The sequence below is a fragment of the Dicentrarchus labrax genome, unplaced genomic scaffold (genome assembly GCF_905237075.1).
Source record: "Dicentrarchus labrax unplaced genomic scaffold, dlabrax2021, whole genome shotgun sequence".
NCBI lineage: Eukaryota > Metazoa > Chordata > Actinopteri > Moronidae > Dicentrarchus > Dicentrarchus labrax.
Window position 1 is genome coordinate 26,029,161 of NW_026136702.1, and position 19,909 is coordinate 26,049,069.

The 19,909-nt window shown below is 39.2% G+C and overlaps 1 protein-coding gene across 1 annotated transcript in view; it reads right to left on the reverse strand.

Moving 5' to 3' along the window:
* The window catches only part of gbf1 (golgi brefeldin A resistant guanine nucleotide exchange factor 1), a 104,255-nt gene extending 92,114 nt beyond the window's left edge, over positions 1 to 12,141 (reverse strand). The window contains 3 exon segments of the mRNA XM_051422690.1: positions 6,523 to 6,589; positions 8,930 to 9,034; positions 11,845 to 12,141. Of these exon segments, the coding sequence (XP_051278650.1) occupies positions 6,523 to 6,589; positions 8,930 to 9,025 (163 nt within the window). The 5' untranslated portion in view covers positions 9,026 to 9,034; positions 11,845 to 12,141.
* Positions 12,142 to 19,909: the final 7,768 nt, after the last annotated feature.

Genomic DNA, 19,909 nt, shown 5'->3' on the forward strand with positions numbered 1-19,909 from the left:
TTAATCAATGAATCATCAGTTGAGGCCTACTTCACCACAATGGTAAAAATTACATTGTTTTTAAGAGGAAGAAGACACATTTCATATTACTGATACTAATAGTAATTCATTCAACTCCTCTAATTGTAATTGTTTAGTCAATCAAAAACATTCGAGCAGTAACATGAAACCAGTGCACTGTAAAGCCTAAGAGTACGGGTCTCCATCTCTTCACGTGGTCTTAACTGGTATTAAGTCACAGGGGCTCGAGTACTCGAGTATTCATTTGGACGTCAGTATTCATTTAACATGTCACATTCAGATCTATGCATGTGCAGCCGCAGATAATGTTAGTCATCTAAAGTTACGGGCAGAGTGGCGATCAGGCATTACAGTCATGTTCAAAAAAGTAAGCATGCAGCATAAGCCATATAACATTAAACTTGCATATCATAGAACAGATCTGATGGCGTTTGTTAAAATCGGACTACATGCTATATCACAGCAAACAGCACTGCAAGAGTGGACAAGCTGAATGAAATTAACTGTTTAGCTGTAGCCTACTGGAGAAGGTGGCAGCAAATGAAAACGTAAACCAGCCTCAACTTTGCTAGCCAAATTCTTGAAATTGTTATTATTATTATTATTATTATTAACATCTTAATGTTTGTGGATAGTTTTTCTTTGTGTTGGCTAATCTTTACACCACAAAAAGGTAGATAACCCCAGAGCATTTTTGCATGAGTTTTCCCTATTCTTTGGCTAGATTGTCCTTTTTCTTTTTTTGATCATGGCGTATGTGAAATTTATGTCCAAATTTAGTTCCAAGAAGTGTGCAAGTTGTTGATATGATATGATATGAACATTTCTGGGAAAGGAAATCCTTAAATCAGTTTTTTTGTACTCATGGGAAAAGCAGTCTGAATTACACAAAGCCTTCACAATAATATTACAACAAAATAATCAGTAGAATTGTAATGATTGTGTGAAACATGACATATGCTCCATTGTTACAATTCCATTTCTTTCATTGTTGTTCCCTTTACTAAGCTCAATTAGTCAATCAATTGATTAGTCTATTGAAAGAAAATCAACAATTCCAATAATCGACTAACCATTCAGTAATTTCTTCAGCAAAAGTACCAAATATTCACTGGTTCCAGCTTCTCAAATGGGAATAATTTGCTGCTTTTCTTTTCCTTCTATGATATGAAAGTGAATATCGCTGGGTTTACAATGTTTTTTGGACGGGAAAAAAACCATCAAATTTAAAAAAGTGTGATTGGCATACTAACAACTAACAAATTATTTTGTGACATTTTATAAACCAAACAAATAATCAAGAAAATAAACTGAGCACAATATCAAGCCAAAGTAAATCGGAACAAGCATTAATGTGACAACCCCACCCACTTATTATTGTCTTTTAACCATATCATAAAAATAAGACTGACAGCAGGACTGAGAATCTAACCTATGATCTCATGCTTGAAGCTATGGGACACTGGGGCCACGTGGCAGACATGTAAAGAATTGCTGTGCGGCAGATTCTCCTTGCTCAGAATGCCTCCATGAGTAAACATATTTGCATAAGTGGCTGAGCGACATGAATTATGGTTCCTCCTCCTCTGCTTCTGCCAGCTGCCTTCTGTTGCTTCAATTGGGAGTGATATATGTGTGAAGATCAGGTGGCAGGAAAGAGGAAGGTGGGGGGGCTGAAAGATTGGAAGAGGGGGGTAAAAGGCCACCGCCAGTTCCCAAGTGCTCAGGCTGCTTTCCCCAGAGGCCCGCCAACGCCAGCCTGACCACAGCTGGGGACTGAGACGACAAACACTCGTGCTTGACCTTGAAATAGGGCTGAGAGGGACGGCATGTGTGCATTCTCTCTTGATGACTGACATGACTGTAAAATGTGATGAATTAGTGAGGTTGTCAGTAACACGTGGATTAGGCTGTGTGAAAACAAAAGGAAAACATTTCAAAACATGTGTATCATTATACCGGCACCACTGAGTACAGTCATTTTATTGCAACAAATAAAATAAATGAGTGCACGTGATGAGCTTCAAGCTTTGTGATTAAAAATATATTATTTTTGCCATTATTCTACTATTCCATGCCAAATTAGCTGTGCTTTGTGCTTTGCTTTGGGGAAACCAGGATAATTATTGTAAAGGTCAGCTGGAGAGTAATCAAATCATCCTCCACAATGTTCATTCTACAAATCCACTGCCATGCCCCCTGATATCTACCTCTGCTGCTGTGCTGGTGATTCGAGTCAATTAGAGGTGTGCTTGTGAATTTCGTTAGTGTTTGGATGAAAAAGAGAAAGCTGTCAGTCAAAAGGCCACTCTGGCTTTGTATCTGGGGGGCTGCAAGGGGCTCTAAACCTGTATTTGTATGAATAAAAATGAAGGGATTTAGAAGCAGACTGTTTCTTCTGCAGACTTGTCAAAAATCTGACCTTCGCTGCAGTGGAGGGGGTTGATGGGAGAGGAGGGTGGAAGAAGAGAATAGAAGATTTGAGAAGCTGAGGCTCAGTGACTTCTGCATAAAAAAAGGTGCAGCTGAAGAAAAAAAAAAAAAGCAGGAGATAAAATAAAATGTATGTCAGAATGAAAGGCTGTTCTCCACGCTCTCTTACTCTCGGAGGTGTAGTCCGGCAATAAAATAAATCCACAGAATTATTCAACAAGAGATTGAGACAGATTTGTCTGTGTGATGACAATCCTGTACAGGAGAGACCCCTTGTCAATGTCAGGTAAGAGACAAAGGCTCAATCTGCAGTTCAAAACAGTACTTCAGATGTTAGAACATCAAATACGACAAGACTTTCTTTATATTTGACAGCTGATCATTTGAGTTAATGCTTACATGCAGCAACAAAACAAATCTTAGAGACAATTTGTAACTATAAGTTGCTTGTTTTTAATTCCAATATAGTGCCTGGATTAGAGGTAACACAGCACACATGGCTATTCATGTCAGTTAAACGGCTAATGGTCCTTTTGGCAAACTGTTCACCAACCACTAGGGATGTCCCGCTGAAGGATTTTCCCCTGCTGTTTTTCAGTGTGGCTCAACAGCGCAGCATGCAGTATTACCGCCATTTTTGTTGTTTTTACTAACTACTCTGTAAGGGGTACTGCGGGATAATGTTTCATTTCAGTACCTGCTTGTACTAATCACCTGCACTCTCCCTCCTCTTGCCTCCTGGGTCTGGCCACTTTCAGCCGAATAAGGTCGCCAGTTAACTGACATATTCACCCGAAAGTCACTTGTTTAACTGAAACACTGGCGAGCCTTGGAACACTAACGCCACAGCTATGGCGAACTGGGATAATTAGAGGAGCAGTCAGTGTTTTCTATTAGAAGAATACTGGTGTTTCCAGTATGGAGTTTTTCCAGAGCGAGTGAGGCTATGTGACTTTTTTTGTGTGTGTAACATTGTAATCCTGGGCAGGGACGTCAAAATACCAGATTTAGTAGTGGTATTCAATTATTGCAGTTATCACAAAAGCCCTACCAACTACCACTGATTAAGTCATATTATACCACAAAACATATAAGATAAAGGTTCAAAATGTCATGACAATAATCAAAATAATAATGTTCAAAGTAATATCAAATTGTGAACAACATATAACCACAATTTATGGATTTAAGGATGTGTAATTAACAATTAAAAGATTTTATGGGGTTAATGGTACACGCAAATGATGGTTTGGTACTTAGAGGTGGACATTTTTTATGTAGCAGGAAAAAACAACAACAACTTTCTTGGCTCAAATGGTCAAAATGGTCAAAATTCTTATTGTATAATTTGTAGCTCTCAAACTTCAAAACTGTCAACTCAAAAATTAAGAAAGATAAATAGTGACTGAACTGATGGTTAGTCCGCTATGCCATGTAATCTCAGCAGTATGTGTATATTATGGGGCAGCAGATCTCACCCACCTCTATTCAATTCTGTATCTGTCTGAAAAATTAAAAACAGGAGTTTTATTTTTCCATAATAAACACAATATGTTCTATAAGTATAAAACCAAAGAACCTTTATAGGACAGAACACACCATCACTTTTTACCAGCCAGTGCACATTTAAAGACAGATGCTGGCCGCAAAGCTGTGGAAAGCACTCAATTAAATGGGTCTAATGAGGTTAGGGATGGGGCATTAGATATCAGGCTAAATCCAAACCATCCCATTTAAATCAGAGGAAAGGCTGCTGCTTCCTGAGACTGATTTGCCTGGCTGACTGAGCAAGGTGGAGCTGAAGCATCCCGACATATGGTCCATCGCTGGCCCGGCTTCTTAACTGTGCCTTCATTGTTCGCAAGTCGAGAGAGAACCACATTTTCCAGGGGTTGAAGGAAACTTTTTTTTTTGCTGCTTTCAGAAAAGAGAGACAACACTTCCTTTCCCAGAACAATTTATCTTTCTGCTTGACAAGACTCCCTGCTATATTTACCCAACTAAAATTGCAGATGATATACTTCCAGCTGCACTACTCTCCGGCTCTATGGCACATGGTCCTGTCAATCACTAGTTAGAACACAACGGGACCAGAGCAGTGAAACCATCAGCCAGACGGAGAACAGAGTAAATAAGAGGAGAGAGATGGAGAGAAACCTAATTCACATTTCCTCTGCTGGTTGGCTTTTGCTGTTGGAGGGAGCAGAGATACACCAGAGTGAATGGAATTACTGGGCTTTCATTAAGCAGACAGCTGGGCCACTGTGAAACCTCAAAGCAGCAGCAAAACAGCCCACCCGCAAGACTTCCTACCAAAATATTGCTGTGTTTCTGTATGAGAGACACAGCAACAGAGATCGATTAGGTTGTTCTGCTGCAGCAAAAACAAAACAAATTGATCAGTCTGTCAAGCACAGAATCCAGCTCTGCTGTGGTTATTTGATCTCCATTTTGTCTCTCATCAGGGCATGGATGTAACATTTGAGAGACTGGGTTCACAGGGGATCTGGAGTTAAGGATGCAACAAGGCTTTCCAACATCCCTGACAGGGACTCATTACTTCATGCAAATGTCCTAAAAAAATATTTAAATTTTATATTCCACTTCCATCAAATACAGTAAGTATAATGGAATCAGTTTAAGTGAAGAGAACAGAGGAACATAGTCTTTTGGTGATTTGAGGGCTGAGGGGAACGGGTTATAGAGAGAGGCAAAAGGAAAGAGGAGGGTTAACCAGTGTGGTGGATTCCCCCTCAGCCAGCAGCGCCTGTCCATCTCACAGTGGCAGAGGCATTCCCTGGAGGAAGGCAACAGCGGTGGGGGCTCAGACTGTGCAGCTCCATGTGTTGCATCTTTCCCATTGCTTATTACTTCTACAACTGGAGCTGTAGGGCTGTGGGAGCTGCCAGGACTTTCATTGCAAAGGCATGACAACATGCAGGATTGTCCTCAGAGCCAGCTTGGGCTTCTCTCACAAGAGGGGGGCTGTCGGACAAGCACCACTGCAGTCACACACACACACACACACACACACACAGTCAACACACTGTAAATGGTGATAGTAAATGGTAAATGGACCTGTAGCGCCTTTCTAGTCTTCCGACCACTCAAAGCGCTTTTACAGTACGTACCACATTCACCCTTTCACACACATTCACTGAGTGAAAGTCCATCGAACAGAAACTAACTCATTCATACACCGATGCACAGCATCAGGAGCAATTTGGGGTTCAGTATCTTGCTCAAGGATACTTTGACACGTGACAGGAAGAGCCGGGGATCGAACCAACAACCTTCCGATTAGGGGACAACCCGCTCTGCCCCTGAGCCACAGCCGCCCTAGTGTGATTAGAAGAATCCAATCAATGGATCAAAACCCAAAGTTTCAAACTACTATCAAAGAGAGGAGGAAATGCCTGACATATTTCTTAGAAAATTGACTTGACTTGAATTAAATACTAAAATAGTTTGGGATTATTTTCCTGACAATCGACTAATTGTTTCAGCTCCAATGAAGATGGAATACTGATTCTTTTGACTATATGGAAGTCTGATATTTTCATGTCACAGATGAAGCATTAACACAAGAGTTTGGTACCAAAACACCCTGCCTACTGGCCCGATTCACAACGCAAATGTTGGTGCCTCATTTCGGTACCAGAGCCGACTTTTGCAATAGTTGTCCTCTGGTGTGGACGTTACAGGCAACAAGGCTATCTCTGCACAGTGTCATCACAAGTTAACATTACGGCAGCACTCCTTCTACATGGCTCTTGTAGCAGGTAGCTGACTGCTAGCTAGTAGATACTTAAAATACGGTGTTTTTTAAATTTCTTAAATTATCCAAAACTTTTCTCAGAGTACACCTGATTAAATATCCACTTACTATCCAGACAAAAAAAAGTGAAAAGGCCCCTTTGTGAAAGCAATCTCAAGTACTGAGTAGCTGAGGTTTATACATGTTTTGTGTTCAAACATGGAACAGAAAGACAAAAATCCCTAATTCACAGCTATTTCCCACTGCATCCATCCCCTTAAGACTACGTTCATCTCCGCAGCCTCACATACCTTTAATGTTGTTGAGAATTTCCTTGAGGTGGCCAAAGCTGTTCAGTAATGGGTCCTGTTCCTCGTCCTGGACAGAGAACATTAGAAGAACATGACTAGAGTGTGGAGGACATCTAAGAAACCGTTTGTCATTGAGAGTTGTTGGATCTGATACGATACTTATGAAACTTAGTAATTAGCACAGTACTTTATTAAGTATAGTATAGTACAGTACAGTACAGAACAGTATAATATAGTACAGTACTGAACACAATTGAACCTTATGGACTTAATAAAGCACAAGCTCTGCACTCTTTTACTGTGACACAATGTTATCTCTCTGCAGGTGATTTGGACCATTAGGGAGAGATGAGACACTAAGTGCCCTGGCGTTTTAGTGGTGTAGAGGGACAGTAAGCGTGCTGGTTTTTTGTCTTCAATTTTGTGTAAGATTATGTTTTTTGATCTACATTCACCTTTGTAAAAATGGAAGTCATGTGACCCAGATTCAGCCTATTCATCACACCAGTGCTCACATGCAATTTTACTGAGCAAACCTGAAGGAGCTACAGGCTAACAACGTGTTTCACCTGTAGCTCCTGTTTATTAGGAGCTCCTGTTGCCCCTGGTTAACTTTGATTTTTAACTGCATAGTCCTGCAACCTACCAGCAGCTGACTGGTTCTGGCTATGCATGGAGAGTTTTGTTTATTATTTCAGTAAATATATTCTGCATAAAAACAGAAATGACGTTTCCTCTTGACACACAACTTGTTGCATTAGTTATGATACACTGTGTTGCAGTAGATCTCGGTTCTAGACTTGTTTTCATGCATTTTATTGAAATAAGTAGTCCATTAGATGATTGTAATACAACTAGGGCTGAGAACCAACATCAAACAACTCTTGATTTGTTGCAAGTACTGTAAGAGAATAATAGCTGTCCTCTCCTGACCCATACAGGTCAGGAGAGGACAAGTTTTAGCTTTTTTTTTTTTTTGTTTAATGTATAGTATGATGAAGCATGTCAATATCTTGCATAATGAGTTATCAGCAGTATTTCATCAGTCCATATTGCATGCATGGCTTCAAAGAAAGCTGCATCAAGGTTTGAAAAGCCCTTTAACAAGCTTCATGAATTTGCAACAGGTGGACTCCGGTCAAAAGACGCAGCGGCTCGGGTTCGAATCCGACCTGCGTCCCTTTGCTGCATGTCATCCCCTCTCTCTTTGCCCCCCTTTCCTGTCTATCTTCAGCTGTCTCTCTATCAAATAGAGGCCAAATAAATAAAAAAAGAGATGTTTGGGCAGTGATCAAAGCAAAACTGATGAATATTTAAATTAGGTGTTACTATATTGTCATTTTACTTCATTTCTACATTTCTAATAATGCATTTTCTCAACATGTGCACTATAATGTAGGGATGCACCGAAATGAAAATTCTTGGCCGAAACCGAAAACCAAAAATGAGGAAACCAAGGCCGAAAACCGAAACACCGAAAGAAATTATTATGCCAATTATTAGTACCATTGCATTTATGGCTATGACTGTGTACTAACCTCACTAAAATCAAGGCATTGCAATTCAAAGAATAAATCAATTACAAAAGTATGAAAATATTAATCCCACATCCTCTATGACAGAGAATGGCTGATCATCTAAGGCAATGAATTCCATATTTTTTTGTGTAATGCCCTTTGCCTTGGTACCATCACTGGAAAACTTTGCCTTTTCAAAAACGTGCGCCACAGACGGGGGGGTTGATTTTCCTTTTTGTGCCACATCTTTCATATTCAGAATGGTGGTGTTTGAATTTCAGGTGATACATTAAACCCAACGTGGAGAAACTCTTTCAACCCTCTTGAAATTTCAGCATTACATCTTTTGCAAATCGCTATCCGTGGGTCTTTCTCAAATATATTGAAATACGTCCACACCGCAGACATGTTGGCGCTTATCCAGACAAGCGTGTGCTGGCCGCACAACTTTATCTTTCAGCCGTGTTGTTTCGGTGATAAAAGTATTTTGGTGGCCGAATACTCGGTGCATCCCTACTATAATGGCAAACAAAACATATTTTATACATTTTAATTCGGTCAATAACACTGCAACATAATACAAATAAATAAATCAAAAATTGTAGTTTTTTAAAAACGTAAACTACAAACATATGGACTTTATGACAATGCCATCCCTGTGATTCTCACTGAGAAGTGTCATTATAAAGTACAACTTCCATCAGAGTCATTTTGAACTGAGGAATACTGACCCTTGGAATATCAGTCTGACGCTATTGATGTAGTTTGTCCAATTAACCTGCAGTTTAATGACAAAAGTACTCCCATATTCACCTGTCAGTTTTCATATCTTTAATAAATCTCACCTAAAGTCAGTTAAAATAAGCAAATATAACAGTTGTTTAACTTACCAGTGGAGTGTGGGTATTCCATCTGGAGTTCCTCTTGATAGCTCCAACTACAGTACCAATTTCACCCTGGACAATGTAGATATTCTTCTCCACCATGCTGCTTTCCTAGGAGAAAAAAAAGGGTGGTGGTTGGTTTTGGCAGAAATTTAAACCAGGGCTTGGATTCCCCATTGAAATCAATATAACGAGTGAACTAAGCTAAACACTACCGCTTTTGTCCACAGGGGCTGACAGAATCACCACTAATTCAAAGTTCCTTGTTGGGGCTTTAAGTAAATATACTTAACATATATATCAATAATGCTGTGCTTATTATAAGAAACCTGCAAATGTACTATTTTGCAAACATCATAATGGGGCAGATGATCTAAACAATTAGAGCGGATAGGTTTGTGATCAGTTACCAACCAATCAACCAACCAATCAACTTCATGTACACGGTCATACACTGGAATTCATTTTAAGCGATGGATAAACATTATAATTATTTGGACTTAATATATCCAATATGAAAATCTGAGTATCTGAAAATGAAGTTGTCAAGCTTAAAGTCGAACTATGAACTCTCACCCTCAAATGAAAACATAATCTAAGAACCAAACAGCAAATCTCCATGTGAACCTTAAAAATGCCTTAAACCAATATGGATAACCAAACAGAATCAAAATAACAGGCTGTTCATATTTGACAAGCAGTATACCTCAAAATGGTTGGATTAACCTTTTTCCCTGTGTCATGAAAGCCATGCCAGATAATACTTTTACTTTACAGGAAAATTTATGAGCATAGAGACTGGGTGGCTGAGGCCAGCTTCTTTTAAATTCATGGTAAGCAGCCTATTCAACATAATAAGGATGAAGGTATGGTAGGTAGAGGCTAGGATGTAGGGACAGGGCGGCAGGCTTATAGCTTATAAGACATATAACATATATAGACATATATATTGTCATATAAATGAGTATTCACTGGGGATCTTTTTTAAACCACCGATTCCAATCTCACTGATGTTGAGTCCAGACCTGATGTTGTATTTGATATTGTACAGCTGCACAGTGCACACAGCAGGTACGGTTAACTTAGTAGAATAAGTTTAGGTCAAATGTTTGACAACTGAATGGCTCTGTAACTCAGACGTTTATTTTGTTACGTGCTTAACTGAAAATGTCCACAAATGTTCTAAATAAGAGAGAAAAACGATATAAAAACACATACAAATAAGATTTGTCAGGTATATAATTCAAGATGTAATAAAGGTGGTTATTTTAAACTATTTATTCATTGAAGTCACAGAAATTGTGCTTTATCGTGAAATGTCTGGATATCTCTTATAACTATTTATATGAGATATGAGATTCTGGTCATATTGCACAGCCCTAATTATATGTCTTTGATTTATGCGCTCCCAAGTGGGAATATAACTAAAAAAGGTTATAGAACAGCTGCTAGAAAAAAATATATTAATACAGTGGACTAGTGATAAGGGCCCTTCTGTTAATGGTTGGTGTAAAATTATATTCAAGCTGGTTCTTTTGGAATACCGTACAAGTACTTTACATACCAAAGCAGATCAATTCTACAAAGTCTGGTAGCCATATTTGAATTACTGGACCTGTTTTTCTTCCATTATTTTACTATACACAAATCCAGTACCAGAAGTAAACAAGTTGGCATTACTGCGAGGGCGTCTCCTCACTGTATATGCACATTTAAATGCAAGCTGTCCAAAGAAGTGAACAATGTTCTCCTTTTCTGTCTTTACTTTATATATAATGCTACTTTTACAAAGATGTCTAGGAAATGGGGAAGAAACTGCAGTTAGCAGCTGCTCCAACAGTAGTGGCAAACTTCAAGTTTGGGGAAAAAAATCTTGAATACCTATGAAGAAACGTTGAATTTTACAGATATATACAAAGAAGCTTGTGATTTAACTCGACTGATTATGCTAGCTAACTAGTAGCAGTAGTAGGCTTTACAATCTGCACTCTGTGGGCTTCTCAGTGAATGTCTCCACTAATCTAATTTCTTCATTCTGAAAATATCCTAATTCATACTGTAGACAAAATCATCTAAAATTCTGTGTTGCCATGTCTCCCCGCCATATCAGAACCATATACTATATTTAAATGACAGCTCAGGGGCCAAAGGGGCTCCTGCTGTTTGGAATAGTAGATATCTAGATTTAAACGTGTCGATGGAAGCTGATGGTATTTTTTTTACACCTGTCTTTGCATGAAATGAGCTTTCCTGGTGATGCTGACTGTCAGGTTAGCAATAAAGCACATGAATCACAGCATGTTGTTGAGTCAACTGTGGACTTCCTCCCTCGCTCTCAGATAGGAGCGACAGCTGCTGGGATGTTGGTTTATGATAACAACCAGGAGGATGTATACAATACCAAATCTCTGCCTGGAACCTGTCACAAATACAGAAACAGGTGCAACATAGTCTTGGTGACACACTCAATACATCTAATGTAAATAATGTAAGTAACAGAATACAGTCATACACAGTGACACACGGTAGCGAGTTGGCTGTCAGGTGAGTGAGGAAGGTGCTATCTGGCTAATTAGATTAGGTCAGCAGCGTCTACTCAAAGGCAAACAGGCTAGCAGGTTAGCTTTCCACCACACTAAAAACACACTGGGGAGACACATTTCTACTATTTAGTTAATATTCATAAACACACGGAAGACATTTGTCGCATAAATAAGACCAATTACCTGTCCACAAACCTGACAGCTAACTACCTAGCTCAACTAGCTAGCGTGTCAATTGGCTATGGGGAGTTAGAGGAGTGTTCAACCTTTGTCCTGTCACACACTAAGAACATGTTTCCTTGGTTTAATAAAGCAGAAAAGGCCTGTTGACATCTACTTAAACACACCTTCTGGATTCTCTGGAAATAAATATATTACCTGTGTGTGGCTGCTATTTCAAAGATGGAGTCCTGTTGTAGCTAATGCTAGCCTAGCTCGGCAAGCTAGCAGGCTAGCCGGCCAACAGTGAATGAAGAAGACCAAAGTTCAGTTCACTACGACAACAAGACACACTTAAAATTGTCGGACATTCCACTGCGTTAAAACGTAATGTTCTCAAACACCGCTTATTCATTCACTCGTCAAAAAAGTGCTCCATAAGGGAATAACGTGAACACCTTCCTGCAGCTGTCAGTCTGCTCTCTGTAAACACACTGACGTGGAAAAGCTCTGCAGTCTCAACCGAGCTTGATGATGGGGTATTGATTGACAGGCTAAGAAATTGGTCACGTTAAGCGTAGAATAAGGTTTTAAAATACAAGTCGATATCAGAGGGGTAAAGTTTAAGCTGTATCAACGCCTGTGCTATTCTTCTAATCATATAGAATGACAGGAATTCTCAAAAACAACAAAATATCACTTGTATTACAGCGATAAGGGGGCGGGACATAGATAGCAGCGGAGGAGTAAAGGTTGGTTGCGCCGGGTTGATGACGAAAACAAGAGCGATCGGTGGGTCCCAGCGCGAGAACCCTACAACGAGCTGCTGAACGCGCACACACACACACACACACACACACACACACACACACACACACACACACACACACACACACACAATGAAAAGGTCCAATAGAAAACCAAAGTTTCATCTATTTTACAATCTCTAGTCAAGCTAAAAAATAAAAAAAGCAACAAAGAATACTTGAAACATATTAAATGATTGATTCATGTAAATCATTTCTTAATGTGTCCCTTTATTTATTTGTTTGTTTGTTTATTACTCGTCCTATTTATTGTTTTTCTTTTATTAAATGTTTTAAAGTCTCTTGCCTTACTGAATGTTTTAATGTCATACCATTCATTGGTACTTTGTTTATTATAATACATTAAAAAAAGAGAGTCTTCTGTGTGAGGTTAAACAACGTGATAAATAGATCCTTTCCCAGTGAGCTCCAGAGGGTCTGGGGTAGTCCTGCAACAAATTATTATAATTATATAATTATTATTTTTTGAAATGTAATTATTTCTGACAGCGAAAGTTGCAATATTCATGATCACAAGTTTCACGCTCATCTGTTTTGATTCTATATTTAGTCCAAGACTTAAAGATTTTAAGCTAAATCTTCAATGAAATGATGTATTTCCATCATTATTGATTACTTTTTTGGGGCCTTTAACCACATTTCACAGCCTTTATCTGTGGATAAGATAAGAATAAAAATCAAATAAGATAAAATTCACGGGAAAAAAATCAAATAAGATAAATGTAGAGAACTGTATAGAGGATACATATAGATAAATAAAGATAAATATATAGGACAGATATGGCATTGTGTTGTTAAACAGTGGATAAATGACATTAAGCAGAAATTAGCAGTTAAATTAAATTAAATTATTGCACTTAAGTGGTGGATCAAGTTATTGCACAAAAAAATAAGCAAGAAAAAAAATAAGTAAGAAGATTGTCCAGGTATGTGTGAGTAGATTATTATTGCACAGTGAGTGGTTACCACTCCTTCTCTTCTGTCCTCTTCACCCTATTTCCTCCTCCCCCCGAGTGAGGAGTTGTAGAGTATGATGGCACGAGGGACAAAGGAGTTCTTGAGTCTATTGGTCCTACACTTGGGGAGGAGCAGCCTTCCACTGAACAGGCTCCTCTGGGTGCTGAGGACGGTGTGCAGGGGGTGGCTGGCATTGTCACTAATGTCCAGCAGTTTGTCCAGTGTCCTCCTCTCTGCCACCGTCACCAGTGAGTCCAGCTTCATGCCGACCACAGAGCCGGCCCGCCTGATCAGTTTATCCAGTCTGGAGGTGTCCTTCTTGGATATGCCCCCCCCAGCACACCACAGTGTAGAAGAGGATGCTAGGAACCACAGACTGATAAAACATCCACAGCAGTTTGCTGCAGATGTTGAAGGACCACAATCGCCTCAGGAAGTTAGCTAGCTATTTAAATAATGACAATGGAAATAAGCTATTATAGTATATAGTATAGTATATTATAGTTATCTAGTGTTTTGCTAGCATTAGCTTTTAGCTGTAACTACCTGAATTCATGTAAATTAGTTACCTAGTACCTTGCAAAACACTAGCTAACTCACTAGCTAATGACTGATGTAGTTTAGCTCACGTTTTTCTAGCTAACTTATGATGTGACTATAAAAATATAGTCACTTTTATCTTTTAACCATCTTCAAAATGGAGTTGTCTTTTCAACATAGATTAGCCTAGCATATAGCATATCTATCTATATCAACTACAGGAAAGGAGGAAGTTGGCCAAGGTTCTGACCGAGGCTTGCTCAACTGTTATTTGAGCACAGAGCAAAAATGGCCATGGCTTAGGAAGGCTCAGTTTTTGTTTGTAATTTGATTATATGTGTGTTAAATGAGTGTAGTTTAAAGAATGTAGCAATTCAATTCAATTCAATTCAATTCAATTCAATTTTATTTGTATAGCGCCAATTCATAACAGAAGTTATCTCAGGACACTTTTCAAATAGAGCAGTACCACAGTACCACCATGAGCAAGACCTTGGCGACAAGGGCAAGGAAAAACTGCCTGTTAAAAGGCAGAAACCTAGGACAGATCCTTCGGCTCTAGGTGGGTGGTCTGTCTCGACCAGTTGGGGTGAGAGAGAGAGAGAGAGAGAGAGAGACAGAGAGAGAGACAGAGAGAGAGAGAGAGAGAGAGAGAGAGAGAGAGACAGACAGACAGACAGACAGACAGGTGCACAACAACAACAGTAGCAACAACTACACTAATAGTAGCGACTGATGATGATGAACATGAAGAAGATGATGATGACGATGACGACAACAACGATGGCAATCAAGTCCAATGACCAGCAATCAATCGCTACACAGTGTAGACCTATCTGTATTTGTTTTATAATGGCTAGGGGGTCCATACAAAGATTGTACAGCTACAACCCTACAATCTTTCCTCTGCCTGTACAATCAGAAGCATCCATTTGCTCAAGACATACACTCCAAGCATTGCTCTGTGTTTAAAGCATGGCAAATCTACTTATGTCAGACCTCTGTTTGTTCTTTGCAAAGTGTTTGATCACCTGTGGGATTTCTGATTGCAACATTTCATCTGCAAACATAAGCATGTAATTTCCACAGTAGCAGATATACAGTAAATCAGGCAATAACAACACTTTCCTTTAAATGTTTGTCATGCACTTATATGCATATATATTTGCAATGTTCACAAAAAGTATAGAAAATCGATCCATATATGGTAAACAAACATGTGGTCACAGATTGATTCAGTTATCACTTCCTAAAGAACCAGCTTCAGTAATCAAATAAACTGTATCTTTCTAACCATGACATTCTGTTGCATATCCTCATTTGATCCACCATATCCCTGTCCTATCCCTGTACAGCTGCCAATGAAACAGCTGGATTTCTCTTGATTACATTTCCTTCATCCAAACTGAAAATATTTATGTAAGCTAGTGTCTTGGAAGTGGGTCTGTTCATCATTAATTATGGACATAGCAAAAGAGCAATGAGATTCCTTTAATTTTTAAAAATCGCATTTATCCAACATTACACATTTACAGCACTTTGTCAGGCTCCAGGTTATGCCTATGTCATATCATGTTTCTGCATTGTCTTGTTGTGTATGTTTATAATCTATCCTGTTTTCTGGTAAGAAGATACAGAATCAGCATTTTGGCTTTAACATACAAACATACAAACATAAACCCAGACAATGTAATATGCTTTGTGTTGCAAAATGGTTGTGTCATATTTGGCGAGTATGTTCTTGTTTGAAAGATGTGCAAGTGATGAATTGAGGCTTGTTTATCGCAAGTTCCTCCAACATCCTTTGAGATATTTTTGAGCAGTGCTTGAGGTCTGAGAGCATATTCATGGCTATAAAAGTATATGCATGGCAGTAGATAATAACAGTCAAACCTATTTTATTTTGGAAGTTTTTTTTTTCTTGTTGTTTGACATGTTTGATTATAAACCACAATGTTACTGAACATAGAAGCACAGGACTATCTTGTATAAAGAGAAAATGTGAATCCTAGGTTTGCTTTCAGCTTTGTGTTTGAGAAATCAGGTTCAGTCCACCAGTTTGAAACGGTGGATGGCTCCAAAAACTACAATACCCATCAGCCGCCACTGTTAGGGAGAGGAAGCCAGTCATAGGTGTGAATATGAGCAGCAGTGAATTCCTTGGCTTTTCAGGTTTTTCAGCAAAAATAATAGCTTTTACCTGCTATTAGCAGCACATGTAACTCAGTTGTTCAGTACTGGTTATTAAAGTGGGAGATTTTTTGTGCTCTAGAAGTGCTCCAACTGGGTGTAATTTTGGACTTGCGTAATCATTTATGGGGAAAATGTATTGGACTTCTACCTCCAGAACGTGGATCACCCAAAATAGGTCCTCCCACTTTGCAATTCTATAGAATGTACAACGATTCCTAAAACCTGGAACTGAGTTTGCAATTTGCACTTCTCTCACCTCTCCTTGAAGTCAATGGGGTTTTTGAATTGGTTTTAGTTAGATGTCTGAAATAAGGTCTGTGGTTAACACAGGCTTAAGATATTGTACATTTCGTTCTACGACATAAAATACATCAGTAATGCTAATTAATAATTTTTCTTTATATCTTGTATTTTTTCTATTTTACTTTGTTATTTAATGTGCATATCTTTTTTTCCTCATCTGCTGTGTTCTACCTCAAGCTGCTATAACAAGTGAATTTCGTGGGTTCAATAAAAGTCTTTCTTATCCTATCTTACCTTATCTTACCCAACCTGTGCATTTTGAAAAAATAAGGTTGTTAAAAAGTGGCTAAATGAGACAACAGAGGTTGTCTGTGGCATTAAAGGTCCATTGTGTAACATTTAGGAGGCTCTATTGTCAGAAATGGAATATAATATTCATAGGTATAAAATGACTCTAACTGAGGCTAACTGTTTCCACTTGCTTTCAGTCTTTATGCTAGGCTAGGCTAATTTCTTCAGGCTCCAGCTTTGGACTTAATGCACAGACATTAGCTGTATTGATCTCCTCATCTTACTCTCAGAAAGACAGCAGATTATTTCTCAACATTTTGTACAATTTCTTTAATGATAAAATGTAAATTCTCCCCGGAGTCACTGAACCCACTAGAAAACAATACAGGGAATATAACAGAGGTAGCTAGGGCCCTGAATGCTCCCCAATGATTCCAGACATCTACATCTATCGTTCAGTATCGCCTGACCTGCAGAATGCTAGAAAGCAGTTTATCAGTGCTGGCATGCAGCGTGGGCTCCCTTGTCACACACAGGTGTTACAGGTGTTACAGAAAAACAAATACACCTGCATTCGAGTTTTGGTCATTTTCATACCTAACCTGAGCTGGAAGTCGATTTTGCAAGCCTCAGAGTTCCAGCTTCACCATCAAAGTTCACTGAAAGATGACAAATGTTAGTGTTATCTCAAAGCCCACAGAGCCCTGTTCAAATATCTGTGATTCATAGAATTCTTTGAATCAGTGTAACTCCGGGACAATTACTCTCTCCCTACTCTTCCATTGCCCTTACAATAAAAGTTACATGTTTCCTTTTTTGGTAGAATAATAGTAATACTATATGGAAAATGAATATTTCACAAACATTTCCACATAATGGCAGATGTATAAAAACAGTAATTTTACTTGATTGAAAATGTAGCCTACAGTTCAGATTATTTTATAATTCTGACATCATATCAGACAGAGACAGCTCTGGTTAAAGTTAATAATGACCTTTTGATTGCTTCAGACTATGGACTTGTCTCTGTACTTGTATTATTAGATCTTAGTGCTGCATTTGACACCATTGACCATGATATTCTTTTGCAGAGACTTGAGCATCAAATTGGCATTAAAGGAACTGCACTAAGCTGGTTTAAGTCATATTTATCAGATCGCTCGCAGTTTGTACATGTTAACGATTAATCTTCAATAAATACTACAGTTAGTCATGGAGTTCCACAAGGTTCTGTACTTGGACCAATACTATTTACTTTATATATGCTCCCTTTAGGCAACATGATTAGAAATCACTCCATTAACTTTCACTGTTGTGCAGATGATACGCAGTTATATCTATCAATCAAGCCCGATGAAATGAATCAATTATCTAAATTACAAACATGTCTTAAGGGCATAAAATCCTGGATGAGCTGCAATTTTCTGATGTTAAACTAAAAAAACGAAATTCTTGTACTTGGCCCCAAAAACCTTAGAGACTCACTGTCTAAAGATATAGTTACTCTAGAAGGCATTACCTTGGCCTCTAGCACCACTGTCAGGAATCTCGGAGTTATCTTTGATCAGGATTTGTCATTTAATTCCCATATAAAGAAAACCTCTAGGACTGCCTTCTTTCACTTACGTAATATTACAAAAATTAGACACATCCTATCACAGACAGATGCAGAAAAACTAATCCATGCATCTGTTACTTCTAGGCTGGATTACTGCAACTCTTTATTATCAGGTTGCCCCAATAAGTCCATTAAAAGTTTCCAATTAATTCAAAACGCTGCAGCACGAGTACTGACAGGAACCAGAAAAAGAGATCACATCTCTCCTATACTAGCTTCTCTGCACTGGCTCCCTGTTAAATTTAGAATAGAATTTAAAATTCTCCTCCTCACTTATAAAGCTCTTCATGGTCAGGCCCCTTCATATCTTAAAGAGCTCATAGTACCCTATTACCCCTCTAAAACACTACGTTCTCTGAATGCTGGGCTACTTGTGGTTCCTATAGTCTCTAAAAGTAGAACAGGAGCCAGAGCCTTCAGTTACCAAGCTCCTCTCCTGTGGAATCAGCTTCCAGTTGTGGTTCGGGAGGCAGACACCCTCTCCACATTCAAGAGTAGGCTTAAGACATTCCTCTTTGATAAAGCTTATAGTTAGGGCTGGATCAGGTGAGTCCTGAACCATCCCTTAGTTATGCTGCTATAGGCCTAGCCCTAGACTATCGGGGGATTTCCCATGGTGCACTGAGTTCCTCTCTTCCTCTCTCTTTCTGTACTCATTCAGGTCCCATTAATGCATGTTACTAACTTCACTTCTTCCCCGGAGTTCTTGTGCTTTCTCGTCTCGCAGGTTCTTATCGATCCTGGTGGAGCCTCCTGCCATGGTCCTACTACATTGCCATTGCCAATACTGTTGTTGCTGTGCACCTGTCTGTCTCTCTCTGTCTCTCTCTGTCTCTCTCTCTCTCTCTCTCTCTCTCTCTCTCTCTCTCACACCCCAACTGGTCGAGACAGACGACCACCCACCTAGAGCCGGAGGATCTGTCCTAGGTTTCTGCCTTTTAACAGGCAGTTCTTCCTTGCCCTTGTCTCCAAGGTCTTGCTCATGGTGGTACTGTTGGGTCTCTGTAAATAATGTTTTAAAGAGTTCGGTCTAGACCTGCTCTATTTGAAAAGTGTCCTGAGATAACTTCTGTTATGAATTGGCACTATACAAATAAAATTTAATTGAATTAAATTGAATATCACAGGCCAGAGGGACGGGGGGGCGGAAGGCCGAAAATGGTGGTATAATGTTTACCATGTTAGCATGATAACATTTGCTTATCATTAGCACCAAGCAGCAACCTCTGTGGCTGGCTAATGAAGCCAACACAGTAACAAAAACTGCAGTTCCTCTAACCGCCACTTCAGGCTGGTTCCAGCAGTGAGTCAATCTCTAAATTGAAATGTCTGACCTAGTGATGGCGCTAGATGAAAAGGCCAACCAAACTGCGGTGATCAGTTGAAGCAAGTGCAAGTCATGCAGGCTGAACTGAATTAAAAACGACTCATTCTATCATTTTCCCAGGGAGGACAGTCTCATCAAAACCTTGTTTAAAGACCTGTTGTTACTATTCAAATCACCACAAACTTCCAATTATTTCAACATAAGAGTACTGGTCACACTGGGCTTACTGACAACTTGGAGGTACATACACATTGCAATGAAGCTGGAAGGGTTAGTGGGGGCCCCAAA